Source organism: Peromyscus leucopus, chromosome 12 (genome assembly GCF_004664715.2).
Source record: "Peromyscus leucopus breed LL Stock chromosome 12, UCI_PerLeu_2.1, whole genome shotgun sequence".
Taxonomy (NCBI): domain Eukaryota; kingdom Metazoa; phylum Chordata; class Mammalia; order Rodentia; family Cricetidae; genus Peromyscus; species Peromyscus leucopus.
Window position 1 is genome coordinate 52,136,754 of NC_051073.1, and position 22,484 is coordinate 52,159,237.

The following is a 22,484-nucleotide window of genomic DNA, read 5'->3' on the forward strand; positions in this document are numbered from 1 at the left end:
GGCAATTTGAGAAAAACATTTTGTTTATGAATATCAATAAAAAATATTAAATATTCACTTCTTAGACCTAGTAAGGCATTACAAGTACAATCTATCATGAACAAGCAAAGTTGAGCAAATGCGACACAGAGACTGTATCCTTAGGAACTGGGGAGAAAACTCAGTCAGTGAAGTGCTTGCCACACAGTCACAGGCACTGAGTTCAGATCTCTCCAGCACCTTGGGAAAAGCCAGGTGGGGTAGTGTGTGCCTATAATTCCGGCATTGTGGAGGCAGAGACAGGAGGGTCCCTGGGGCTTGTTGGGCCACCATTCTACTGGTGAGCCCCAGGTTTGGTGAGAAAAAAAATTAAAGTGGAAAGCAGTTGAGAGACACCCAATATCAGCCTCTGACTTCCATGTGCACATGCGCATGTATACCTGCACACATGCAAAATTGTATACACACACATGAACATACACACATCCATACGCAAAACATAATGCATCATAACTTAATAGGAAAATGATATCTCAACCCACAAGTAAAATATATTTGAAGTTTACCGTTATAATTTTAGAAATCTCTTACAAAACAAGGACTAGAATTTTTAACTCTGTAAAAAGTAACATGCAAAGTTCCACATGCTAGTGTGTGCCTATTTTTTTACAGCTACTGAGGACATAGAAGGGAAAAGGTATTTGAGCCCTGGAGTTTGATAGTAGCCCAGACAGCATAGCAATCCTTATCTTAAATTAAAAAGGGGGCGGGAAGGCTGGACTGATGGTTAAGAGCACTCACTGCTCTCACAGAGGACCTGAGTACAGTCCCAGAGCCCATGTTGGGCCTCTCACAGCTGCCTCTAACTCCAGCTCCAGGAAATCTGATGCCATCTTCTGGCCTCCACATGTACTCACACGCACATATCAGACAGAAACACGCACGTGGGCATGAATAAAAGTTAAAATAAATTGAAAAGATAGAAAGCTGGGGAGACAGCTGTAGCAGGAATCTTAAAAGTTCTTATTAATAAAATCAAAGAGTTGAGATTAGTAATAGAATAGTCCCTTAATTAATTTTGCTTTTGTCCTGTACCATAGCAGAAGATGGCTCTTATTCTGGCATGATACAGGGAGTTTGCATTTTCCTTTTAACAACATGCTTGAGTTTAAAGAAGGAGAGAGCCATTCTCCAACTCCAAAGTCAGCTTTAAATTTTAATTGAACTGGGACTATTAGAAGACCAACAGTGTTAAATCTTTAGAGAAAAGCAGAAACAAACATTTAGGAAGACATAAAATTTTTTAGATAATATATACCCATACACCGTTTCATTCTGTTTCTTGGGATAGATGATTTGTCCCTTTTCTTCAGTTGTCCCATGTCCCAATCTCAGAAACAGACAGCTTCGTGGGTAAAACACTTGTTGTGCAGACATGAGGACCAAAATTCAGTTCCCAGCACCCATGCAGAAAGCCAAGGATGGCTGCACACACCTCTAGCCCAGACACTGAGGGACAGAGTCGGACAAATTTGGGAAGCTTGCCAGCTAGCTAACCTAGCCAAAATGGCAAGCTTCTAGCTCAGTGAGAGACCCTGTCTCAGAGGAATAAAGGGAGAATGATAGAGGAAGAAACACAATGCCCTCCTCTGCCTTCCAGATAGGCATGAATGTGCACAGTCACATACATGCTATACACAAATGGATGAAAATACAAATAATATACTAAAACATAGGGGCATGTTTTACTTACTAGAGAGTGGAGACATTTCAGATGCATTTCTTCTTAAAATTAAGATTGAACCTAGAATGCTAGCTGGGTGGTAGTGGCGCACGCCTTTAATCCCAGCATTCAGAAGGCAGAAGCAGGTGGATCTCTTGAGTTTGAGGACAGCCAGGGTTACACAGAGAAACCCTGTCTTGAGAGAATGTTTACTCTCACTGTGTTCAGTTGAATGTGGAAATCCTGAAGAATGAAATAAGAAAACTGTTGTCTTAGAGTTTCTATTGCTGATAAAACCCATGACAAAAAGCAACTTGGAGAGGAAATGGTTTATTTCACCGTACACTTCCAGGTAGGAGGTTATCACTGAGAGAAGTCAGGGCAGGAACTCAGTCAGTCATGGAAGAGTGCTCTCACTGGCTTATTCAACCTGCCTTCCTGTCATCCAGGACCATCCACCCAGGGGTGACACCACTCTGTGGGATGGGCCTACCAACACCAACCATTAATCAGGAAAGTGCCCCCACAGGCCAAATTGGTAGGGCCGTTTTTTTCATTTGGGATTCCTTCTTCCTAGGTGACTCTAACTTGTTTCAAGTTGACATTAAAAACTAGCTATCACAGTTATAAAAGCGGAAATTAAGATGTCATTATTTGTAAATAATGTGCTCATCTAACTAGAAAAATAACAGAGAAGCAGAATTAGTAAGAGTTGGGTGAGGAGTCCCAATTCAAGATAAACATAAATCAAGAGAAATTTTATATACTAGCAATGATGCAGTGTTCCCAGTAGTCATGAAAATAGAGGTCATAGCTAGGCATGGTGGCACGCCTTTAAGCCCAGCATTTGGGAGACAGAGGCTGACTTATCTATGAGTTGGAGGCCAGCCTGGTTTACATAGCTCAGGCCAGCCAGGGGCTACATAGTAATGCTGGTTTTGTATATTTGTATGTTTTAGACTCAGGTCTCAACAACAAAAAAAGAAGGTATGAACTGAGTAAAAAAAACATTTTTTTCTATCAAAAGTATTTTAAACTCATAGGAGATTATCTGAAGACAGTTTACACTTGGGAATGAATTTAAAAGGTGCCATTTCAAGGCTCAGAATGGTGGCTCAGGGGGTAAAGCTGTTTGCCACATAAGCCTGGTGACCCGAGTTCAAGCCCCAGAATCTACAGAGGTGGAAGGAGAAAAGAAATGCCAGTTGTTCTCCAACCTCACAACTGTGTAGCATGTGCACGTGTGTGCACTGTGCACACACACTGATAAGTAAGTCAATGAATAGGTTTTTGGCGGTACCACTTGTTTGAACTAGAAAGTCAGTGTGATACCCCCCTGATTTCTACTTGATTTCGTGTCTCAGTGCTGGAGATTGTACCCCATCATGCTAAAGAAACACTCTGCTAGTGAGCTACATCTCAGCCCACTGCAGCCAAATCTTCATGAAAATGAGTAATCATTCTAAAGTTCGTCCTGGAGACTCACTCTTAGGAAAACAACACAGGACAGTAAATAAGGAGGGGATGTCCTCCTACTGGGTATTAACAGAGAACTGTAGTAATAAAAACAGTGTGGTATTGGTGAGATAACACAAACAGACCAGTGGACAGAGCAGGGATAGACTTAGGCGTATATGGATCCTTGATACTGCATAGTGTTTCACAGATCAATTGAGGGGGAGTATGGATTATTTAGTCATCAGTGGAAAACTATTAGGTGTTTGAAGCAAATGAAACTGAGTTGTTTACAAAGGTAAATACAAATAGATTTAAAATTTAGGTATGAGAGGAACACTTTCATGTTAATAAAAAACTTTTATTAACACTTTCATGTTAATAAAAAACTATTTTTTTAATTTTTAAAATTTTTGTGTATGTGTGTGTCTTCCTGCCTGTGTGGATATGTGCATGAGAGTGCACGTGCTATTGGAAGGAAGCCAGAGGTGTCTGATCCCCCTGGAGCGAGTTATAGGCAGTTATGAGGCACCCAGTGCTGGTGTGGGAATCAAACCAGGGTCTTCAATATGCGTTCTTAACTTCTGGGCCATCTCTCCAGCCCTAGGGGGGAAAAAGCGAGTCTTATGGTAAGAACACTTGCTGCCAAGCCCAATGACCAGGGTTCAATCCTGGGACCCACATGGTAGAAGTACAGTCCCAAAAATTGTCTTCTAACTTCTACATGTGTATTACACACATGCCCCCTCTAAAAATAATTGTGTGTGTGTGAAATAAAAAAAATTTTAAAAAAACAAATCTAATGTTATCTAGAATTAGAAAAGGACTCTTAATTTTCCTTAGCATAACATCAAGAGAAAGCATCAGAGGAGCTGGAGAGATAGCTCTGTGGTTAAGAGTGCTTGCTGCTCTTTCAAAGGTCCCCAGCACCCACATGGTGGCTCATAACTGTCTGTAACTCCTGATCCAAGGGATCATGTTGGTTATTTTGCTCTTTTGGGAGGCCTGCCACTCAGGTCCCAAATAAATCACATGCGGAGGCTTGTTATTACTTATGAATGCCTGGCCTGAGCTTGGCTTAGTTTCTTGCCTGCTTTCCTTAACTTTAAATTAACCCATCTATCTTTGGCCTTGGGGCTTTTCCTGTTCTCTTACTCCTGTAAGTCTTACTCTTACTCCATGGCTTGCTGTGTAGCTGAGTGGCTGGCCCCTGATGTCTTCCTCCTTCTGGGGCTACTTTTCAGATTTTTTTCCTTCTATTTCTTCTCTCTGCCTGCCAGCCCCATCTATCCTTTCTCCTGCCTCGCCATTGGCCATTTAGTTCTTTATTAGACCATCAGGTGTTTTTGACAGGCATAGTAACACAGCTTCACAGAGTTAAACAAATACAACATAAACAAAAGTAACATATTTTAAAATAATATTCCCCAACAGGATCAGATATCCTCTTCTGGCCTATGTGGACACCTGGTACATGTGGGTACAACAAACATATATGCAGGCAAAACACTCACACACATGAAATAAAATGTAGTAAGTTTTAAAGGAAGTTTTCAGCAAATAAAGTTGATGGTCTACTGTTTAAAATATAACCAAAGGGTAGAGCAGACAGATGAGAAAAGGAAACTAGAAATATCACAAACCTGTGGATAATCATCCTTCAAACAACAAATACTAGTTTGAGTGGCAAAAATTGTTCAGCTGGGTGTTGCCAAGTACTGTGGGCTCTGGGACTGGTGTGCTGTTGGTGGTGTGTCATTTGGAGTGGCCATTGTAGGCAGAATGTGCGGGGTACCTTGAGTCCTTAGCATTTATAATAGTAGAAAATGAGATGAAATTTTGGTGCCCCCTGCCAGGGGCAAAGATAGAAGGTAAAGAATGGAGGACGTCTAGACAGAATGAAATTGCCAGAGTTGAAAGAAGTGAATTATGCACGACAGAACGACATGGTGGATCTTAAAATCAACCAGTCAGAAACACTGGAGAATGTTTTAAGTAATGAAAAATATTTTCACAAAGCAAAACATACATTTTTTTCCATAATTAAAACAAAAACACATCAAGCACGCTTAATATTTAAGTGTGGTGAAGAAAGAAATAGAGGTGAAGAGTTTTTTTTTTTTTTAAGAAAGCTCTGAAAGACTTGATCCTCACCTGAGTGAGGTGCTAATGCACACGAGTCATCCCAGAGTGCTGGAACTCAGTGGATTTGTCCCTTTCTCCTCTTGTTAGTATCATCTCACGGCTGGCCAGGGGGTTGCCAACAAGCAGAGTGTTTGAGGCCGTGGTACTTAAAGGCTGAAGCTCTGTTCTTAACTTTCCAAGCAGACAGCACTCAGAAACGTGAATACTGAACTATCCACCATCGTTCTAACCGTCCTGTAATGTTAACAACAGAGTGACTCTATGAACTACATAGATTTCTGTCAAACAAGCTGAAAAACTAAATTCAAATAATAGAGACAAGGTAGGGTAGAAAACGGTTCTTTTAAAAATGGGTATGGGGCCAGGCGGTGGCGGTGCACGCCTTTAATCCCAGCACACACAGGTGTACACACATGCACATTAATGCTTTTAAATAGTGATTGGGGCTAGTGAGATGACTCAGTAGTTAAGAGCAAGTGTTCTTGCAGAGTTCAATTCCCAGTACTCACATGGTGGTTCATTATCATCCATCCAATGCCTTTTTCTGACCCCTGGTAGTCAGGAAAAAACATAATACACATACATACATGCAGGCAAAGCACTAATACACACAAAATAATAATTTTTTAAAAATTAATCATCTTTCATATTCATGTTCATAGCAGTATTGTCCATATAGCCAAGAGTAAAATGATTCAAATGTCCACCTTTTAGTGAATGAATGGACAATTAGTCACCTGCTACAGCACAGATGAATGATGAGGACATTTGAAATGAAATAAGCTGGTCACAAAGCAAATGGTGTATGATTCTACTTATATCAGCTGTCTAAAATAGGGAGAAGAATGATGCAGTTTGTGGGCTTGGAGTTTTAGGTGTCCAAGATAAAATGTTTCACAACAATATGATAGTGCTTTATACTACTGAAGAACCTTGAGAGGTACAAATCAGACCTTCCTGAAACTCACTTTGCCACCCTGCCTTGCCTGGAACTCACTGTAATCCTCCTGCTTCAGCTGGCCAAGTACTGAGATCACAGGCATGAGCCACTATGCCTAACTTGTAGATGCTAAATTTTATATCATGTACTGTTTACCACTATTAAACAATCAAAGGTTGTGCATTTATCAGTGATAAGTGATTGTGTGTTATGTCTGCTTGCCAATTGATTTGTTGCCATTGATTCCACACAACAGGATGAAACTCCTTAAAATATCCTTTTGTTTCCTAGGCTTCTTTAGCAGAGACAGATAAAATCACTCTGGAGGTAGCAAAACTTATCAAAGATGACTTCCTACAACAAAATGGGTACACTCCTTATGACAGGTACGCTGTGCTAATTTCCTTTTTTTCTCTCGAGACAGGTTTCTCTGTGTAGTCCTGGCTGCCCTGGAACTCACTCTGCAGACCAGGCTGGCCTTAAACTCAGAGGTCTGCTGGCTCTGTCTCCAGAGTCCTGGGATTAAAGGTGTTCACCACCATGCCAGGCCTGTAATTCCTCCACCCCCACCTTTTTTTTAATAATATATTTTTGTTTGTTTGTTTGTTTTATGTGCATTGGTGTTTTGCCTGCATGTATGTCTGTGTGAGGGTGTCAGATCTTGGAGTTACAGACATTTGAAGACTTTCTGTTATGTTTTGGCAAAGAAGCTGCCTGCACATTGAAAACCTTCTCACACAAGTACATTCTGACTCTGTATATTGCTTGTTTTGTATGTTTATAGCAGACAGTCTAATATGCCCCTTTGTCTCAATTTGCTTGTTAGTCCAATTCTGACAGTGTTTTTACTCACACAAATGTTCATAATTAGAGTGAATCATGGCTGTGTATGCAGACCTGGGGGAACATCCCCTGCCTCATCTTTCTCTCCTGCTGCTTTCTCTGCTCTTGCCTACATATTCATTTTGTACATATTCCCCTGCCTTATTTCACAAGGGTCCCAAGTTTCTTGCTACAAAAGACCTTGTTGAGAGCCCTTCCTACCTTCTTCCACCCCTGCCCAGTGCTTGCCCGTTTTCATTTCTCTAAGAGTGCTGGAGCTTGTTTACAGAACCTGTTTCTCCTAAACATTGAGAATTCGAGCCTTTTGTCTTAAGCTAGCCCTCTCTGTCTTAAATCATTTGACTCCACAAAAGACCAAAAAGAGCTAGGGAAATGGCTCAGTGTACCTGATTTCAAGACAGACCTCCAAATCCACACAAAGCCAAGCACAGTAGCACACATCTGTGTCTGTACTTCCCCAGTGGCGAGGTGGATGCTGGAGACAGCAGAGTCCTCGGAAGCTCAGGGGCCAACTAGAAGCTAATGGAGCATACGTACACAGTAGTGGACAGCAGAGACACTGTCTCAGAGAAGGTGGAAGGCAGGGACTGATACCTAAGGTGAGAACTGAGCAAATAGGATTGATTGGTCAGAATGTAGTGCACAGAAAAAATAAGCCAATATGTCCGTTAGCTTCTGAACTCTGATCTGTCCTGAACTGAACCACCACATAAAGGAAACAGGGGCAGAATTCTTCAGAAAGACTGTAATAAGATACATGGAACTGAGTGCGTGTGTGTCTATGCTTTTAAAAGGTATGGGTAGATAAAAATGAGTGTACTAAAGGAACCAAAGGCTGGGGGGAGGGGTGATAGCTTACCTACCATATCCCAAGACCCTCGGTTCAGCACAATGAGAAAAGAGGAGGGAGGCAGGGAGGGCGGTGAGAAAACAGGGTAACTAGCAACTTTGCAGTTGTTCTCTGCTTTCCTATTATTCATTAAACCTTATCTCCGATCACAAGGAGTCTTTACAGCTCGGTTGTTTTACCACTTGAGTTACATATTTAACTGCTTGTGCCCAAACAGGCTGCTGACAACAGTATGGCAGTACTGCATCGTCGTTTTCTGTTTGATAACTAGAAGCCGACTATGTGTTTAAAGCAACTAATGGCTGGCGATTCACAAAGTTTCCTGTAATAAAAGGGTGGGTTTGCTTTGTAGGTGGTTGTTGCTAATTGCGCTGTTGTTCATTTTCCCTAGGTTCTGTCCATTCTATAAGACAGTGGGGATGCTGTCCAACATGATCTCATTTTATGACATGGCCCGCAGAGCTGTGGAAACCACTGCCCAGAGTGACAATAAAATCACATGGTCCATTATCCGTGAGCACATGGGGGAGATCCTCTACAAACTTTCCTCCATGAAATTTAAGGTATCGCTTCTTTCTGCTCTAGCCTTTGTTAGCGAGAAGCCAGCCTTCCTCCCCCTGGCCCCCATTCCTCACTTTTCCTTCCTTCCTGTCCTACTTGAGTTCCAAACCTGAGGTATGGGATTTGCATTTTTAATTTATGTGCATATATGCATTTGTGATACATGTGTGTGCCACATGTGTGTGGGTACCTGTGGAGGCCAGAAGTGGTGTTGGATCCCAGAGCTGGTACATGTGCACGGTGTGGGTGCCGGGAACTAAGCTTGGGTCCTCTGGAAAAGCAGCAAGTCTTTACCTGCTGAGCCATCTCGAAGTTCCTGAAATTCGCCTTTTTTCATTTTACAGTGCTTATAGGTTGTATAAAACCAAAACAATCGTCCCAGTTCTGTTCCCGCGGGAACTCCAGTAGTAAAGATTATACTATGTCCTGTTTGTGGGGCTGGGGGGTGGCTCAACAGTTCCTGATCTTGCAGAGGGCCTGGATTCAATTCCCAGAACCTAAATGGTGGGTCACAACCCCTGAAACTCTGAGGATCCGGCACCTTCTCTGACACCCCCACCCCACCCCACCCCCCGCCCAGGGCTCCGCACACAAATGATGTGCAGATATACACTCAGGCACATGTATACACATTACAGTGTGTCCTGTCTAAAATATATCCTAATGTGTTTTCTCTGTCTTAGCTACTAGGCAGTTAGAGTGGATTCCTGGCTGGGCAGCAGTTACTTTACTAAAGCGCTATTACCTCATCTAGCCTCCACATTCTCATAAACAAAGTTTAACCAGTTAAGTGAACTTACCAGTAGAAACCCAAATATATGAGTGTTTTTTAAATATTTGATGAATTGGATTACAGTGCATTATTTCTCAGTCATGATATATGAGCATATGTAGTGATCACCCATTGAAAATGATGCTCTGGAGACCACAAAATGGCTTAGTGGGTAACGGTACTTGCTGCTAACCTGATGACCTAGATTCAGTTAACTGTGCTGTATTAGCTATTGTACATGTCTCACTTCCCATATGAGTGTGATGCTCAGGCCTTCCACAGGAAACTCACTGAATTTTAACTGCTGGTTGTTGTATACACACATGCATCTAACATGTAACACACGTGATGCTACAAGATTCCCACTAACCAATGTATATGTTGCTGAGGTTTGATCACTGAGTGTCAATAGCAGGCAAAATTCAAAATGAAATGATGGATTTTGTTTTGTTTTAGTCCACTAGCACATTTCCACTGAAAAAGGAAGTGTGTCGTTTTTACTCCTGCCTGTGATTTACCAGTGTACCTCAACCTAACCTAGTGCTCCATTTTAATAAGTAGCTTATCATCTTGACAATTATTTCCCAAAGGTAAATTAAATTTGTACTATTTTCTTTTTCAGGATCCAGTAAAAGATGGTGAGGCAAAGATCAAGGCGGACTACGCACAGCTTCTTGAAGACATGCAGAATGCATTCCGTAGCCTTGAAGATTAGAGCTGTGGTCTCTTTCCTCCTCCTCAGCAAGCTCATGTGTATATTTTCCTGAATTTCTCATCTCAAACCCTTTGCTTCCATGTTGTGCAGCTTTGAGACTAGTGCCTGTGTGTGTTGTCATTTGTTTTGCTGTTCCTTTGGTGTGTCTTACAAAACAAACATTCCTGTGTGCCAGTGTTGGAAGGGGCTCCCTGGCCTTTCTCCGGAGTGGTGGCTGTAGTGCATTTGATACACATGGCTCCGCTACTGTAACTGTGTGCAAGGTGACTCCCCCGTCGCTCGCTCGTCTCCATTAAACTGTAAACAGGACTACTGCATGCACTCTACTAGGACTGGAAGGCCAGCTCTCTCTCTGTGCCTGTGGTCAGGTACTTAGGAAGAGACTCCGCCTGTGTAGTCAGACCACTTGCAGCTCAGTGTTTTGTTGAGTAACCGTTTTTGCAAGAAATATTTCCATTTAAAAACGGAAAAGATTAATGTTCCAATTATGCCTCGCTTCCCCATTATCAATCAGGACTGTTTATGGGGCACTTGGGAACTATTTTGTCTTTATTACAGGCATTTACAAGGCTGAGCATAAGAGATAAATCAGTTCCCTCTGAAAATGTGAAAGAAAGAAAAAAAAGAGCCAGGTGGTCAAACTTAAATTACCATCATCTTGTTAAAGCGTATTTTATTTCACTAAGAGAAATTCAATATCAAGGACTTTTATATACTCAATTACTAAGAAATATTTTTTTTAAGTACAATTTAAAAATCATTGGAAATGTGATCCACATCATAGCCATTCTTTTCCTCAAACATAGGTGGACAAGCTTCTCAGAGTGGCAGTGGGAATTGGAAGACCACAGAGAAACAGGATAGTGGTTACAGGCAGTTCACCCTGTAAGAACCAGCTGTGCTGGGGTAATTCTTGGGGCCAGAGTGGCATTATTTTTACAAGGTACATGTGTCATATGTGTGTTTGCTTGTTGAAATTCTGAAAACAGTGGGTCTACCAATTGCAGAAAATACAACCTTCCGTGTATTTTATTCACTGGCTCAGAAAGCTTCTCAGAGTATCTGTGGGCATAGCAGCATGACAGTTCCCATTCTGTTGCTAGAGATGAAATTGTTCTTGTATTTAACTAGTAACAAAAACTGGGTCATAAAAAAAGGAAACAATCAATTTTTTCTCACTGTTTCAGTATGTTTAAGTAATAATTTCCATGTTTGCATAAAGAGGCACATTTCTGAGAGCTTGGAGAGGTAGTCCCCTGCTCACTCTCCGGCTAATCGTGCTGGCACCATGCTTCCTCTTCAGGAGAGTATTGAACATGTCTGACACTCTCACGTACACAAGTGTAATAACGTGAAGTCTTTCTTTTAAGCCTCAGTATGTTATTTAAATTATTAGGTGGTACGTTTCTTTTGGTCTTTTGGGTAGACATAGACAGTATATAGTTCAGACATAATGTGTAAATCCTTGCACAGTGCGTGTTTGTACACGGCGGACTGCAATTCAGGAAGGATGTTCTTCGTGTAACCTTTTCAGAACTATCAAACAATGTTGACAGATGTGGATTATGCAATGACTTGTTGAGATGTGGATTAACGGTGCTGCTTAATCAGTTTGCTTCCAATGTGGCTTCGTATCCAGAGGCCCTGACTAGTGGAAATGAAAAAGATTTCAAAAACCTTCTGCTTACACCTACCAGCTAACTAGGTTCGTGATCAGAGTGAATGATCCAAAGAAACTACTTGACCAAGTTCGTTCCTTGTTGTCCTGGATTTGAGATGTGCATTCTTCCTCCTTTTAAGAATGTTGATGGATGAGTGTGAAGAAGCTAGAGAAATGTTGCTCAGATTTCCACTGTAACTTTCCTTTTATCCACATTGCAGAATTTTGGATTGTTCACTGGTAGTGTTTCCTTGGTAAGGATATGTTAAAACACAGCGATCTTTTTAAAGATTATGCAGTTCTGTTTATTGTGCTGTGCCTGCTCCTGAGTGCAGCCAGTTACACAAGTTTCTTAAGTATTTTTCCAGTGTTAACTCTCACACCTTTGGAAACTTCCATCCTGAACAACAAATAGAAGAGGCCATACAAACTGCCTCCTTACCCTTAAGATTTCACCATCTTTATGTCAAGAGTAATGTATAATTATTAAAATCTATGAAAAATAAAAATGGATTTAAATTAACTTTCCTTTCCTTTTTTTGGGGGGGGCGATGAGGGGCAAGATCTCTTAGAAAACATTCCACTTTATATTTTGACTTAATGTTACAATATGTGCTTTTTGAAAATGTTTTACTGTGTCGATTACTTGCATCATGAAGTTGAATTGTGGCATTTACAACAGTCTACACAGCATCCTACAGTCCCATCGTACAGTGGGTGGAAAGTACAGTGTGCGGACTCTTACCCATGCTGACCACTGCCTTAAGTGTTTGTTCAAAATTAGAGGTGATCCATGGTGCTCATTTCAATTTTGTTCAGTTTGAACTGTCTTATAAATTACAATGTCAATAATTTTAGACCTAATGTAGCAATTTACCAACATCCATTGTAGCTCTCCAATATGTTATCTAGATGTGTATATGTGGGAGTTATCAGATTGGCTTGCCTGGTTGGAACTGCATAGTCCAACAGTGGCCATCTACATGCTCAACAGCCAACACCCAGTAGCTACTCAGTCCAAGAAGCTGGAAGCCTCAGTATAAGAGGGACTGATGAAACCACAGCCCTAGGCCAAGGCTGTTAGCTGAGAAGTTTCCTTGAGAGTTCATATGGGAAGGCTGGAGAAGCTGGAGACATCTATGGGTGATGGCAACAGCAACAGACATTCAAAAGGAGAGGAGCTTGCACTAGCTGGCTTCTCCTGCCTCTGTTCCACCAAGACCCCCCAGCCTATTGGATGAAGGCAACCACAGTTAGGGCTGGCCTTTCCCTCTTAGTTGGTATACTAACCATCTCTGGAAATGGCCACACAATCACGCCAAGAAATGTGATTTACTTGTGTATTTGTCAGGGTGCTCCAGAGGAACAGAAAGTATACAAAGGTTGGTTATTGGTTTGGCTCATACAGTATGTACTGAGTAGTCCAAAAATGGCTGTCTTACCCTGGATATGCCTAGAATATGGTAGCTGCTTGGTCCACAGGCTGCAGCCTTAGCATCGTAGTCTAGTGCTGAAGGTCCAGAGGATTGCTCGAAGAGCCACTTGTCTTCAGTCATGTTGGAAGCCAAGGAGACTGAATTCGGATGCTGGTGAAGAATGGCAACAGCAGAGTAGATGGTTTGCCTGCACAACATGAAAGCAAGCAGGGAAAAAAGCAAAAGTCTTGTCCCTTGGAAGGTGCTGCCCAGATTAGATAATGTAATCCAGAAAATCTCTTATTGGGTGTGTTGAGATACTTTACTCTTGTTCATCCAAGATCCAGTAAAACTGGCAACCAAAGTTAACTATAGCACAGGGTGTTATTAGGTAGGGTTCTCTAGAGAAACAACTGATAGCATATATATATGTGGGACTTATTAGAGTGGCTTATGGGTTATGGTCCAACTATTCCAACAATGGCTAGCTCCCGATGAAAAGTCCAAGAATCCAGGAGTTCAGTCCATGAGGCTGGATGCCTCAGCTGGTGTGAAGTACACACCAGAATCCCAAAGAAGTAGGCTCTACTACCAAAGAAGGGATGGGCCTGAGAGTGAAAGCAAGCAGGCAAAGAGCAAGGCTTCCTTCAGCCATGCCCTTTAAATAGGCTGCCACAGATTGAAGGGGGGGGGGTCTTCCCACCTCAAATGATCCAATCAATATACCTTTCTGCTTTCTACCACCACTCCCTGGGATTAAAGGCTCGCTTTCTGAGAATAAAGGTGTGAGTCACCATGCTTGGCTGTATCCTTGAACAGATGGATTTCTGTCTCTGGAATGCTAGAATTAAAGGTGTGAGTGCCAACATTTTCTAGCCTAAGTATCTAGTGGCTTTTCTGTTCTCTGACCCCAAATAAGTTTATTAGGGTACACAATATTTTGGGGAACACAATACCACCACAGAGGCCAGTGAAATGGCTCAGCAGGTTACAGATCCTTGTCATGAAGACCTGACGTTGATTCATATAAAGGTGGAAAGAAAATTGACTCCATACAGCGGTGCATTGGCCTCATACACTCAATGTGGCATGCCCACACCACACACACTAACAAGAAAGTCAATAATTATTTTAAAATACTACTAATGTTTACCTAATAAACATTTTTATTTTTGTTTGTTCTTTCTCCTTGCTCTTTTCTACCAGAAGTAGAATTTAATTCTACTACATTTGAATTATTTATCTGCTTATTTATTTTGGTGGGGGGGATCAAACTTGGTGCCCTGGCATATTGGGCAAGTGGTCTATCACCAGGCTGCCCTCTAGACCCCTATATGCCTCTGTGTAGGAGCTTTCTGTTTTCTTTGCAAGCAGGAGCTTGTTTTTGTCAGGTAACAGCTCACTGAGAACGTCTCTGTTTATGGGAAAGTGAAGTTAGCCAGACCACACAGTTATAGCATGCTAACTTGTCTCATCTGCAGTGATATAGGCAGTTATGTAAAAGTATGTGTTTGGGTGCTTAAGAATGTGTCCTTCAGCACTCAAAGTAACAATGGATTGTTAAAAACAGGGTTAATGTCTTAAATAAGTATATGCTTTAGTCAGCTGTTTTCCTAACTGTCCAAAGATGAGAGGCATATAGTATTGTGTTAATGACCTAGGCCCTACCCCAAACCAGTGGGGGGTAGGGGTGCACAGTGCAGTGTCTTTCAACTCCAGAAGGGATAGGAGAATCAATGTTAATACACTTCCCGGGTAATTCTTACAGTGGGGCAGGTCTGGGGACGATGTGTCCCTTCAATACTTAGCGATAAAGGGCAACACGAGAGACTTAAGTTGAAAGAAGTATGCTCTCAAACCCTAGTTCTATCGCGATCTCAGTATTGTACCATTTTTACCATTTACCTTGACATTTCGTTGGTACAAGCACTCAACAGTCAGTTCTGTGCTGAGTCACATGTCTTGGCTCAGACTCAAACTAGTCTGGCAATGGGACAAAGTTTCCCTAATTCATGAGAGTTGAGCAGTATTTTTATATCTATGGATTTCAAATGATTCCATGATTGTTTCGAGAACACACGTAATGGGCCTGTAGTTCCCCTTCTGCACACATCTCTAGAAGCAGGGGATTTTTAAAGGAATCAAAAGGATACAATTCTGAAGGCTTAGTTCATGAATATAATTACACGGAGTATAATTGAATCCCATTTTAAAAATGTGTCCAGGATTGAAAATTCCCTTTTCTTTACTCTATCATGATGATTTTTAGTTCAGATTTTAACCATCATCTGAATAGCTCCCCTATTTTTATGACTCCCAGATAACTAGTACATTTAGCATTTACTTGATGACTTAAAATTGCACTAAGAGTTTTGGGACACCTTGTGTAAAAGCTCTAAATTGCCTTCAATCACATAAAACCATACTCCCAGCCTTTATTTTCAAATCGTGCACTTTATTTTAAAGTCGTTATGGACCCCCTTTGTCGCAGTCCCTTAAAAAGTGATTTAGTGTCGTATTTCCCGTGCATTACATTGCAGGCTGGCTCTTTGGAAGCAGACACTAAAATGGAAATTGGGGTACAGGTTGCTCAATAGGAATCAGCAGACAGGAAGGAGCCCGAAGGCAGGAGGAGAAGTTAATGTACACAGCAGCTTGACTTACATGTGGCCACTCTCAGGGAAGCTCCTCGGTAAGTATTGCCAGAGTTGAGATGCATCCTGAAGTGGCCAGGTCTGTTTGTTCTTATCTCTTAGTTCCCAGATTACAGAAGCCATAAGGGGATAGGCCCAGAGTCAAGAAAGGAGTCTACAAACAAGAATTCCAGCAATAGGACTTGTAAGCTAAAAGCCAGATTAACTAGGTTAGCATATGTTAAAATGTAAGAGCTCACCGAATATATATTTGAAAGACTGTCAGGTGAACATTGACCTGAGTTTCAGATGTGGAATTAGAGAAATGTCTCAACAGTTAAGAGTGCTTGCTGCTCTTGCACACCAGGATTCAGTTCCAAGCACCCAGGTCCAGCAGCTCTCGCTGCCTGTGACTCCAGCGCCAGGGATCCAGTGCCCTCTTCTGACTTCTGTAGGAACAGTGCATGAATACACACACAAATAAAAGTCTTAAAAACTTCCAGTGTGGCTATGTCCTGGCTAGTTTTATGTCAACTTGACACAAGCTAGAGTTACCCAAAAGGAGGGAACCTCAACTGTAAGGCTCTAAGGCCTTTTCTTAATTAGTGATGGGGGAGGGCCCAGCCCATGATGGGTGGTGCCGTCCTTGGGCTGGTGGTCCTGGGTTCTATAAGAGAGCAGACTAAGCAGGCCATATGAAGCAAGCCGGTAAGTAGCACCTCTCCACAGACTCCGCATCAATTCTTGCTTCCAGGTTCCTGCCCTGTTTGAGTTCCTGTCCTGACTTCCTTCCATGACGGACTACAGTGTGGAAGTGTCAGCCCATTAAACCCTGTGCTCCCCAGCTTGCTTTTTCGGTCATGGCGTTTCTTTGTAGCAATACAGGTACTTCAAAACTAAGGATATTTTTCTTGATAAATGAATTGATTGTTAGTCAAAGGGATAAAATTTTAAAAATAAAAATAAACAGACACTATTTCAGATCCATGTCTTTCTTGTAGGAGGACCTGCGGGTGTTATTAATACTTCTATTAAACTGTGACTAAGTAAGTAAGCTTTGAGCTCTCACTCATACAGGCTCAGGAGAATTTTAAATTAGAACTGAACAAAGCCCCATGATGTAGAGGTCCTTAGGAACTAACGCAACTTCAGATGCACCTGTGCCCCAGCTACCCCTGCTTTCCCCCTTTGATGTACCTTATTCTCCCCAGAGGAAATGCTGTGTGAACCATATTGCCTGTATTAAGTCGTACTCACTCCAGATTCAGTGACAATCTACTTGAGCTCTTGTAGAAAATGGCCTGTGGCATGTCTGTTATCTCAACAGTTGGGAGGTGAAGACAGGAGGTGATAGTCAAGGTTGGACTCAGCTACTTAGGTAGTTCAAGCCAGCCTGCACTATCTGAGATCTTGTCACACACAAAAAGGCATACCTCATCCCCAGTTGGTGGAACTGCTGGGGAAGGATTGGGGGTGTGGCCTCGTTGGAGGAGATGTGTTACCAGCGGCAGTTTTGAGGTTTCAAAAGCCCATGTCTCTCTGCCTGGTGCCTTTGGATTAGGATGTAAGCTCTCAGCTAGTGCTCCTGTGCCATGCTTGCCTGCCTGCTGCCATTCTCCCTACCATGGTGATCAGGGATTCCAACCCTTGAACCATGAGGCCCAATAAACATTTTTGTTTATAAGTCGCCTTGGTCATGATGTCTTATCACGGCAATAGAAAAGTAACTAAGAAGGTAGGGAGGAAGGGGCAGATAAAAGAAAGAAAATTGCCTGTGCTGTGAGTGAGAGTCACCTGTACCGTATCCCCAACATTCACTTTTTTTTTTTTTTTTACTTATAAACTGTATGGCTGTGGAAGGCTTCTTGCTATCTAGTTCTTATATTTTTTTTTCCTTTTTTTTTATTTTACAATACCATTCAGTTCTACATATCAGCTACAGATTCTCTTGTTCTCCCCCCTCCTGCCCCCTCCCCTTCCCCCCAGGCCACCCCCCATTCCCACCTCCTCCAGGGCAAAGCCTCAGGATCCCAACATTCACTTTTAGGAGAGGCTGAGAGGTGACTCAGTGGTCAACAGCACATTCTGCTCTTGCATATTTCTTTTCTCAGCACCCATGTCTGATGGCCTGTAACACCGGCTCCAGGGTATCTGATGCCCTCTTCTGGTCTCCATGGGTACAGCATGCCTGTGCACAAACTACCTAAACACACACACACACACACACACACACACACACACACACACACACACCTAAAATATTTTAAATTTTACATTTATGAAATAAATAGTGTATGTGTTATGCATGTTAAGCAGTAGGAGACAAAATATGGATTGGGGGGGCAAGCAAGAATATTTAATGTAAGTCTTATATAATAATGTAAGAGGCTTCCAAAGTACATGAGGACTTGAAGAAACAAATGGGCCAAGTACCTGCGTGCTGTTCTATGAAGAGTGGAAAGTAAAGTATGGTCCAATTGCTCTGAACTGAGGAGGCTCTGAAATCTGTTCAGACCTTCTCTGTGACAGTTTGTCTTCAAGAGATAAGCGTGTTCTTTTCCTCCAGGTGCAAACAGCTCAGATAACCTGCTTTGGAGGAAGGTCAGAAAACCCAAGGCATTTTAATCACATTTTTCAGAGCTAGGCAAGGGAAAGGCAGAAATCTTCCTCTTTCTGTAGTTTCCCCAAATTCTCTCAGATGCCTGCACATTTCTGCTTAGTAATGTAGTGAGGAGGTTGGGGGTGGGTAGGCAATGAGTCCATGGACCCCAGGGAAAGAAAGTAGAGTGGGAAGGGAGACAGAGATGGACAGACATCAATCTCTGTATCCCCTTGTCTGCCTTAAGTTTCTCTTTCTTGGTTAACACCAAAAAGGAGGGGAGGGATCTACTGATTGGTGACAGAACCCATCCCATCAATTCATCCTTTCAGTGTTCTCAAACAGAAGCAAAATCCCTAGTCCCCAGGGGCCCATGAACACCTCAGGTCTAGTAGGAGAATAGAGGGGGGCCCCAGGGGACACTCGAGCTGCAGTGAAAACCTAGCCCCTCCTCAGTGTCGGTGCTGTCCAGCTCTGGGACCCCTTTTCTACCCAAGAAGTCTGTGATACTTGTCACTGAACTGCCACTTTTTGATGAGATGTTTTCCTGTCTTTAAATTCTTTAACTGATGGAGAAAAAGAGCCAGGCGGTGGCGGCACATGCCTTTAATCCCAGCACTCGGGAAGCAGAGGCAGGCAGATCTCTGTGAGTTCGAGGCCAGCCTGGGCTACAGAGTGAGTTCCAGGACAGGTTCCAAAGCTACACAGAGAAACCCTGTTTCGAAAAACCAAAAAACAAACAAACAAAATGATGGAGAAAAAGAACCCCCTGGCTGGCAGGTATCAGTAACCTCTTCTAAAGCCAATCAAGTCTAAGATGGTTCCTGCCATCAAGTCCACATGCCACATCACTACCATCAGGAAGACAAAAAACGAAGAGAATACGTTTCCCCCTTTAACTATATTTCTATTAACATACATACTTAGTGATGATATCATACCATCCTCCAAAGCAAAGTAGAAGAAAATTGTGGTGGTTTGAATAGGAACAGCCCTTACAGACTCTTGTGTTTAAATGCTTGGTCACCAGGGAGTGGTACTTGAGGAGGTGTGGGTTTGTTGGAGTAAGTGTGGCCTTGTCACTAGGGGTGGGCTTTGAGGTTTCAAATGCTTAAGCCAGGACCAGTCTCTCTCTCTCTCTCTCTCTCTCTCTCTCTCTCTCTCTCTCCTGTCTGCCAATCCAGACGTAGAACTCTCAGCTACCTCTCCAGCACCATCTCTGCCTGTGTGCCGCCATGCTTCCTACCATGACAGTAATGGACTAAACCTCTGAAACTGAAAGCCAGCATCAATTAAATGTTTTCCATTATAAGAGTTTCTGTGGTCATGGTGTCTCTTCACAGCAATAGAAACCCTAACTAAGACAAAAATATACCCTTAATTCCAAGTAGTCACATACCAAGATTAAAGATCAGGTTTTCTCAATGGGGTCATTTTGGAAATGAGAGTTTTAAAAATAAACAATGAAATATCTATCTCTCTCTCTCTCTCTCTCTCTCTCTCTCTCTCTCTCTCTTCTCTCTCTCTCTCTCTCTCTCTCTCTCTCTCTCTCTCTCTCTGTGGTGAAGATCAGAGATGCTAGGTGAAGGAATAAAGAGTCACTCTATATTCTTCATAAAATTTGTCCTTTGAGACAATTTCATGAACACTTGTTTGTAATTCTCTGTGTCTACAGCTAAGCCCACTATTCCATATACAAATGCAGTATTTTGAGCATGGTTGTTAGTAGATGCTTAAAATTTCAGAGTGTAAATAATATGCCCAATAAGGAACAATTATATTTTGTTTCTTGGAGGAAAAATTTTTAAGACTTGTTCACCATTTTGGAAAGCAATGTCCTTCACTGTTTTCTCTGTTTGCTTTTCAACATCAGGGCTCTTGCATGGAGCACTAGCATCACAGTAACTCTATACACATAAACATCTGATTATGCTTTTTAATTAATTGATTAATGTATACCTGCATACATTTATGAATACTACATGTATGCAGGTGCCCATAAAGGTCAGAAGAGGCTATTAGATCCCCTGGAACTGGCACTAGTGACCTGATACAGGTGCTGGGAACCAAGCCAGGGTCCTTTCCAAGACAGGTAAGCACTCTTAACCACCGAGTCAGCTCTCCATTCCCCATAATTATATTTTCTTTTGTAGAAATGCTTGCACATTTATATATTGAATTACATATTCCATGACACCTTTCTTATATTTGAGCTAAATGTTACCTTTTATTTATAAAACATGTACCTAAATTATCAATTTTATTTCTGGATAATAAAAAGGAAATGACCAAGCTGTTTGTGGTGGCACACGCTGGTATTCCCCACACTTTGGAGGCTGAGAAAGGAGAATCACAAGTTCAGGGCTAGCCTGTGCTACATGGTAAGTCTGTCTGAAAATAACAACAACCAAAATCCAAAGAGATTTTTGAGGCATTTGAGGGTTGGGGATTTAGCTTTTCTAAATTATTTATTTTTATAAATTTATTCTCAGAGTTTCTGGTCACTGTGTAAGAGGACTGGGTTCTATCCTACACACACACACACACACACACACACACACACACATACAGAGAGATGCACACACACATATATATACACAAATGGACACACAGAGAGACACAAAACACACACAGATGTGTACATACGTGCACATATACACAGACACAAACACACATGCATACACAAGTAGGCACATACACACACAGAGAGACAGGCATGTACACACACACACACACACACACACACTGCAGTCATTGAGTAGCATGTCCAGTAGTTCCATTTGATATGCAGTATAATCCTAGAAGTGAAGGGGAGAGTGGATATCGGGGGTCACTCACTGTCCCCTCTGTGCTGCTACTACATGGCAAGTTCTTGGTTGTCTTATGCTACAGAGTGAGAATAGACCTCAAAACAAAGCAGACACAGCGTGACCCTGAACACAGCTCCAGGGCCTATAGGGCAACTAAACTGGTCTAATGCATGCACATGTGTGGTTGGAGGGAAAAAAAGAACACACTACATGAAGAAATAACTAAAAACCTGATGATGATGATGATGATGATGATGATGATGATGATGATGATAAAAAGCCCCCAGATCAAGAAGGTCACTGAAAACCAGACAGGCTGGACACTCTGCAGAACCTCCCCAAGGCACGTTACGATCAAGCTGCTGAAAGCCAGGACAAATGAAAAAACTTCGTGATAATGTGAAAGCAATACAGACTCCATCTTAGGGGAGGGCCGCCTTCTTAGACCACCTGCTGTACTCAGTTCCAGGAAGGAGGATCTCAAGAATGTGCCATGACAACTCGAATAGATACAGGGCAGTAGGATCCTGTAGATATTCTGTCTGTATTTTATGGCCCTTGAAGATATCTAGATAATCCTGCTGAACAGCCCAGATAATTCCGCTCAGCAAGTTACAGTTCCCCACCAAAAGGTCTAACCCAATGTTTTCAAATGTGGTTTCGTGCCCACCCAAAGTCTAGACCAACAGTTAAAAAAAATTACCTTGCCCCATATCCCTTCTACCCAATCCCAAGTTGCCAAAGCATGTAATTCCCGGCTTGCGGTTTTTCACTATGAAAACTCTCTACCCCCGGGGCCTGCTGCCACAGCCGCTGCCGCATTTCTCTCCATCTGCCTGGCAGTGGCCCAGGTTTGAACTTGACAATTAGCGGTGACATTTTGTAGAGAAGAAGAAATAGGTAGGGCACAAGTGATTGTCATACAAGCAAGGTAGTGAGCCGTGAAAAGGTTTTGTCTCCACACACACTTTACAGAAAAGCCCTTTTAGCAAAACACCTACACACCATACTTACATTGAAGACATTTGCTTTTCTTTATGGAAAATAATCTTTTAATTTTGCTTTTGAGAAGTATTTTAACTAGCAATGACCCGAGATTCTGAACAAAGGGGCATTTAAATAATTAGAAGTCAGATTTATTTTTAATTTATTAATCAATAGTATTAAAAATGGTCTTGAGGGCTGGATAGATGGATCAGAGGTTAAGAGCACTGGTTGCTCTTCCAGAGGTCCTGAGTTCAATTCCCAAGTAAATGGTGAAAAGTTAGGTCAAAAGGGAAAAACGCCCATAAAATATTACACGTAGTAGTTTCTGTTGGAGAACTGGCCTTGGCCTGTCACTGGGCCAGTTAGAAGTGGATGGCTGGAGACTCACAGCACTGAA

General features: G+C 42.1%; 1 protein-coding gene across 4 annotated transcripts in view; it reads left to right on the plus strand.

The window, feature by feature from the left end:
* Nucleotides 1-11,937, plus strand: part of Atp6v1a (ATPase H+ transporting V1 subunit A) — a 54,270-nt gene extending 42,333 nt beyond the window's left edge. For all 4 annotated transcript variants that reach the window (XM_037209749.1, XM_028872093.2, XM_028872092.2 and 1 more), the window contains exons 14-16: nt 6,534-6,628; nt 8,327-8,498; nt 9,891-11,937. In XM_037209749.1, coding sequence (XP_037065644.1) covers nt 6,534-6,628; nt 8,327-8,498; nt 9,891-9,983 — 360 coding nt within the window. In that variant the 3' untranslated portion in view covers nt 9,984-11,937. The remainder of the gene's footprint in view (nt 1-6,533; nt 6,629-8,326; nt 8,499-9,890) is intronic.
* Nucleotides 11,938-22,484: the final 10,547 nt, after the last annotated feature.